Below are 6,297 nucleotides of genomic sequence, written 5' to 3' on the forward strand. Positions count from 1 at the left end.
CCATGTGGATAGGGTTAGGTTTTGGTCAAGGAGAAATCATAATAACATCATTGTTTGGTTAGTTTATTTTTCTCAATGGGATGAAAGGTCGTACTATGTCTTGCGATTTTACCATGTCATACTGTTATTATGGTTTGTCATGAGACTGGGTTGGATGATTTGTGAAAGATTTTTAGATGCGTGTGTACGAATGTTTTATAAATAGTTTGTTCACATTTAGTTCACATCTTTATAAATGTGGCCCCATCTGTATACTGAGTTATGTGAAGTTGCTGGTGTTATCATGTGGTCTCCTTTCTGACCACAGGCCCATCCAGAGGATTGTGCGAAAGAGCTCCTGGCCCAAAAGAGGCCAGTCTCCTTCCACAAACTCTGGAACATCAACCCTGTTGCTGTATACCAGCGCTGGCTTACAGACACAGAAGAGCCTCAACAGAGGAGACCACATGAACTCACAAACACCAGAGAGGAACTGTAGATTATATAGTTATTCTTATGTAGTTGATGGAGTGTTCTTGTTGGGAGTTTGTGCATTTAAAAAAATGTTGAGGTATTTGATTTATTTTGATAAATCTTGATATTTTTGGGATTCTTTCTTTCTTTCTTTTACTTGCTGTTCACATTTGGATATAGGCTAAATGTTTGGTTGTCAGCTTCTATGCCAGGATTTGTAACAAAGCTGATCAAATAGTAAAAAAAATAAATAATTGTCTGACAAAGGTCTATGACTGAAACGTGTCATTTAAAAAAGATCTGAAAGCCATGATAGTGTGCTTTTCTATTAATTTTCTTCTTTTTTTTTTTTTAGAAATGTGAAGCTTATAATTTTATGAAAGCACTTATATTAATTAATCTGTTAAAATGTATTATATATTATTGTTTAAATTTACAGTCATTTTAGGGTTTGTTGACATGGCAATGAAGTTGTAAAATTGTTTATAACATTGTACAGAAAAGGTTAGTAAGTGATTTGATCACACAAAATTCATGTTTACACACACATATAGTTTGTGTCTTATGGCTATGCTTTTGAAACGGTGAGTATTTTAACATTCAGAAATTGGCTCCCATTCACTTCCATTGGCCCCATTTTTGCTCTTTTTAAAGGAAAGGAGGGACAAGATCAAATTCATTTTTGTGGTAATCAATATTATGCCACAAATGCTGTTGATTGAGCTTAATTTGTATTGAACCTGGAATATTCCTTTAATTTTCTGTACCCATAAAAATGACTTCTCGGCTGACATCACAAAGCCCTCTTATTTTTCAACCCTTCTCCTCCAACCACCTGTCATATAAAGACCATTTTCCACAATCCAGTCAACTCCCGATGGATCAAATTAAATAGATCATCAAGTACAAATACATTTTCTTTTCTTGTTGATTATCTTGTATCTTGTCATTGAAATGGAAGCAGCTTAAAAAATTATTTCCCTAATTGAGTGTGAAGCCTGTACTTGGGAGTAACCATAAGTAAATCACTTTATCTTTTGTTGCAGTAAAGAAAAATTAGATACTTATCATTCACCATTTACAAAGAGATTTATATCTGGCGGTTCAGCTGCCTCTGTGTATGTGTGTTTGTTTGTGTGTGTGTGTCTGTGTGTGTGTGTGTGTGTACAAAGTGATTAAGTGCAGGTGTCAATTGATTTAGACAGTTGTAAAGCACCATAATATAGCTGTCAAAACATACACTTGCAGCATAATATTTCATCACGCTTAAGGTGTCGTTTTCAAAGTAGAAGTGAAAAAGAGCATCTGACAGCATGGCCTTTTCATCCTTTCCAGGTACATGTCCCTACTATTAAAAGTGAAGGGTGTCATTTCTGTGCCATTCGTGTCACCAAACAGAATAGCATAAATACTGTTGCCCCTTAGAGGACAAGTAAGGAATGTTTTCCAAAATAGTTATGTATTCCTCGCAAAAGATTTTGTGTCTGTCACGAACCCCGCTCCTCTGCCCCATCCCCGCTTCGTCGCACACACACTCACTCCTCAAGCTCGCACGCTCGTTCCGCCCCCTCGAGCTCGCACGCTCGTTCCGCCCCCCTCGAGCTCACGCTCGTTTTGCTCCCTCGAGCTCTCACGCTCGTTTTGCTCCCTCGAGATTTAGGGGCGATTTTAGTCTCTCTCCTCGGGCTCACATGCACGCTCCTATGGCCAAAACATTATGACCACCTGCACTCGTCTCAGTCACCCCATTATTCGTTTCACCTGCACTCGTCTCATCACCTTTCATTGTTTACACCTGCACCTTCCCCTATAAATACCACAGCACATCCGTTTCACGGGTGTTGGTTATTGTTCTAGTTTACCCCCGCTACTCTCGTCTAGTTTTGTACTCCTCTCGTTTACCCCTTAGCTTGCCAGCCCCCCTTGTTCCCCTGTCTTTTCCTCTCGCTTGTCTTGATAGTATATTTATTCCCCGGCTTCGACCTCACGCTCCCTTTGACTACTCTCTCCCGGATTGCCCCCTTGTTTATATCTTGATTCCCCGGCTTTTGACCTAACGCTCACCCTGACCATTCTTCGCTGGATTTGCCCTTGTTTTGTACTGTTGCCTGCTTTTATTTAATAAAGCAGTTTTTCCCTGACATTGTGACTGTCTCAACTTGTGTTCGCTACAGAATAACCAACCTCACCGAAGACAGTCACAATGTATCCCGCGGATGTACGCAGCTCACTAGAGCGGATTTTTTCTGCACGCTCTGCTGAAGGATCTACTGTTGGGAGACATCACCGAGCGCTCACGGCGCAGGGGCCACAGGTACGTGCGATTTCTGACTTATTTCACCCTGTTTCACCTGTGTCTGCCCCTTAGCCCGTTGATGCTCCCAACGCATCCCTGAGCGCCGTAAGCCTTCAATACCCTGAGAGGTTTGACGGCTCTTCGGGCGCTTGCCAAGGATTGTTTATGCAGGGCAGCGGTTGTGGAATTCATAACCTTGCCCTTAACATTGTGGAGCCAGCGGCCCGACTCTTGGCTTTGCGCCAGGGGAGCCAAACCTTAGAAGCTTATGTTGTGGATTTTTGTGCCCTGGCTAACCAGGTGAATTTTGATGAGGTGGCTCTAAAAGACATTTTTCAACATGGACTGAATGAGCCAGCCTCATCATTCATGCCTGGTGGTCGCTGCTCCCTTAACCTGGCTCAGTTTATTCACGTCGCCCTACTGTACGCTGGTTCCTCGTTTACTGTAGGGGAGGCAGACACTGAACCAGCGCTCCACACCACCGCCCCCGTCTCGAAGCCTACCACGGCCCCCGTCTCGAAGCCTACCACGGCCCCCATCTCGAAGCCTACCACGGCCCCAGTCCCAAAGCCTGACACGGCCCCAGTCCCGAAGCCTGACACGGCCCCAGTCCCGAAGCCTGGCACGGCCAGCGAGCCAGCGCCCATGCCCGGCCAGCGAGCCAGCGCCCATGCCTGGCACGGCCAGCGAGCCAGCGCCCATGCCGGGCACGGCCAGCGAGCCAGCGCCCATGCCCGCCACGGCCAACGAGCCAGCGCCCATGCCCGCCACGGCCAACGAGCCAGCGCCCATGTCCGCCACGGTCGGCGAGCCAGCGCCTGTAGCCTCGACCGCCCCAGAGCCAGCGCCTGTAGCCTCGACCGTCCCCATGGCCACGTCCCCTGTTGGCCGAAGACGTAAGAGAAGGAAGAGGGCGCCTTCTCCCCAGTCTCGTCTTGTGCTCAAGACCGCAGAGGTTCCCTCAGAGTCTTCCATGGCTCTACCGACCTCTGCTCCGCCCCCAGAGTCTTCCACGGCTCTGCCGGGTTCTGCTCCGCCCCCAGAGTCTTCCACGGCTCTGCCGGGTTCTGCTCCGCCCCCAGAGTCTTCCACGGCTCTGCCGGGTTCTGCTCCGCCCCCAGAGTCTTCCACGGCTCTGCCGGGTTCTGCTCCGCCCCAGAGTCTTCCACGGCTCTGCCAGCCTCTGCTCGCCCCTCAGAGCCCTCGCGGCCTCCGCCTCACGAGCCTCCCAGGGCTCTTCCTCTCAAGTCTCCCAGGGCTCTTCCCCTCAAGCCTCCCAGGGCTCTTCCTCTCGAGCCTCCTAAGGCTCCTCCTCTCGAGCCTCCCAGAGCTCTACCTCCCAAGCCCCGCAGGGTTCTGCCTTTCAAGTCTCTCGAGCCTCCCAGAGCCCTACCCCTCGAGCCTCCCAGAGCTCCGCCTCTCAAGCCTCTCAGGGCTTCTCCTCCCGAGTCTTTCAAGGCTCCTCCTCCCAAGCCTCCCAGGGCTCCTCCTCTCGAGCCTCCCAGGGCTCCGCCTCACGAGCCTCCCAGGGCTCCTCCTCCCAAGCCTCCCAGGGCTCCTCCTCTCGAGCCTCTCAGGGCTTCTCCTCTCGAGTCTTTCAGGGCTCCACCCCTCAAGCCTCTCACGGCTTCGCCTCTCGAGTCTCTCAGGGCTCCTCCCCCCCTCAAGCCTCTCAGGGCTTCGTCTCTCGAGTCTTTCATGGCTCCCCCCCTCGAGCCTCTTGAGCCTTCCAGGGCCCCACCTCTAGAGCCTCTCGAGTCTTCCACGACCTTTTTCCCCGAGACTCTCACGGCTCTACTCCCAGAGACTCCAGAGCCTCCTAGGGCTCCGCCTCCCGAGCCTCCTACGGCTCCGCCTCCCAAGCCTCCTACGGCTCCACCTCCCGAGCCCCTCACGGCTCTGCTCCCAAAGACTCCAGAGCGTTTCTATGGCTCCGCCTCTCGGGCCTCCTACGGCTCTACCCCCTGAGACTACAGAGCTTGCCAGGTCATCGCCTCGGGGACCGCCCACGGCGCCACCTCCATTGGCTCCACCTCCTGAGCCTTTCAGGCCTTCGCCCCTAAAGCCTCCTTCGGCTCCACCTCCAGAGCCTTCCAGAACCCCACCTCCAGAGCCGCCTACAGTGCCGTCTCTGACAGCACTGCCTTTCACGGCTCTTCCCTGGCCCCCTGACCCTGTCCGGTGGCCCCCTGACACTCTCCCTGTCCTGTGGCCTCTTCCCTGGCCTCCTGACCCTGTTCCTGTCCGGTGGTCACCTTCCAGACCCCCGGACCCAGTCCCTGTCCTCCAATCGCCTTCCAGACCCCCTGACCCAGCCTCTGCCCTATGGCTGCCCCCTAGATCTCCCGACCACCCGTCTGTCCGCTATGTTCCCCCTGACCTTGCCTTGAAACTGTCCATTGACCCCATGGACTGTCTCATTTCCCTCTGTGCCCCTTGGACTGCCCTCAATTTTGTTTGTGTGTTTTGTGGGTTGTCTGTTCAGGGTTTTTTTGTTTGTTGGGATCATCCAGCACCACTTCCTCGCAACCGAGCGCGGCCGTCAGGAGCCGTCCGTTTTAGAGGGGGGAGTACTGTCACGAACCCCGGTCCTCAGCCCCATCCCCGCTTCGTCGCACACACACTCACTCCTCAAGCTCGCACGCTCGTTCCGCCCCCTCGAGCTCGCACGCTCGTTCTGCCCCCCTCGAGCTCTCATGCTCGTTTTGCTCCCTCGAGCTCTCACGCTCGTTTTGCTCCCTCGAGATCTCCTGCTCGTTAGCAGGTCTCTCTCCTCGGGCTCACATGCACGCTCCTATGGCCAAAACATTATGACCACCTGCACTCGTCTCAATCACCCCATTATTCGTTTCACCTGCACTCGTCTCATCACCTTTCATTGTTTACACCTGCACCTTCCCCTATAAATACCACAGCACATCCGTTTCACGGGTGTTGGTTATTGTTCTAGTTTACCCCGCATCTTCGCCCCCCGCTAGTCTCGTCTAGTTTTGTACTCCTCTCGTTTACCCCTTAGCTTGCCAGCCCCCCCTTGTTCCCCTGTCTTTTCCTCTCGCTTGTCTTGTTAGTATATTTATTCCCCGGCTTCGACCTCACGCTCCCTTTGACTACTCTCTCCCGGATTGCCCCCTTGTTTATATCTTGATTCCCCGGCTTTTGACCTAACGCTCACCCTGACCATTCTTCGCTGGATTTGCCCTTGTTTTGTACTGTTGCCTGCTTTTATTTAATAAAGCAGTTTTTCCCCGACATTGTGACTGTCTCAACTTGTGTTCGCTACAGTGTCCCATGGCAATAGTTTTCTTTCTTTCCTTATCTTTTTTTCCTTAGTTTTGCATCCTTTCACAATAGTTTGCATTCCTTTGCAATTATTTGGGGCTCCCTCACAATAAATGTACCATAGTTATACTATAGTAACTCTAGTTCAATGCTATTTGTATTAAACCCATAACCACATAATTTACCATGGTTTTACTACAGTAACCATGTTTAAACCATGATATTCATGGTGATACCATAGTAATAAAACAAGAAAAAGAATTTAC

At 50.7% G+C, this 6,297-nt stretch overlaps 1 protein-coding gene across 1 annotated transcript in view; it reads left to right on the forward strand.

Moving 5' to 3' along the window:
• b3glctb (beta 3-glucosyltransferase b) overlaps positions 1-478 on the forward strand; it is a 39,145-nt gene extending 38,667 nt beyond the window's left edge. The window contains 1 exon segment of the mRNA XM_052115976.1: positions 308-478. Within this exon segment, the coding sequence (XP_051971936.1) occupies positions 308-478 (171 nt within the window).
• The last annotated feature ends 5,819 nt before the right edge of the window (positions 479-6,297 follow it).

The sequence above is a fragment of the Xyrauchen texanus genome, chromosome 43, assembly GCF_025860055.1.
Source record: "Xyrauchen texanus isolate HMW12.3.18 chromosome 43, RBS_HiC_50CHRs, whole genome shotgun sequence".
Taxonomy (NCBI): domain Eukaryota; kingdom Metazoa; phylum Chordata; class Actinopteri; order Cypriniformes; family Catostomidae; genus Xyrauchen; species Xyrauchen texanus.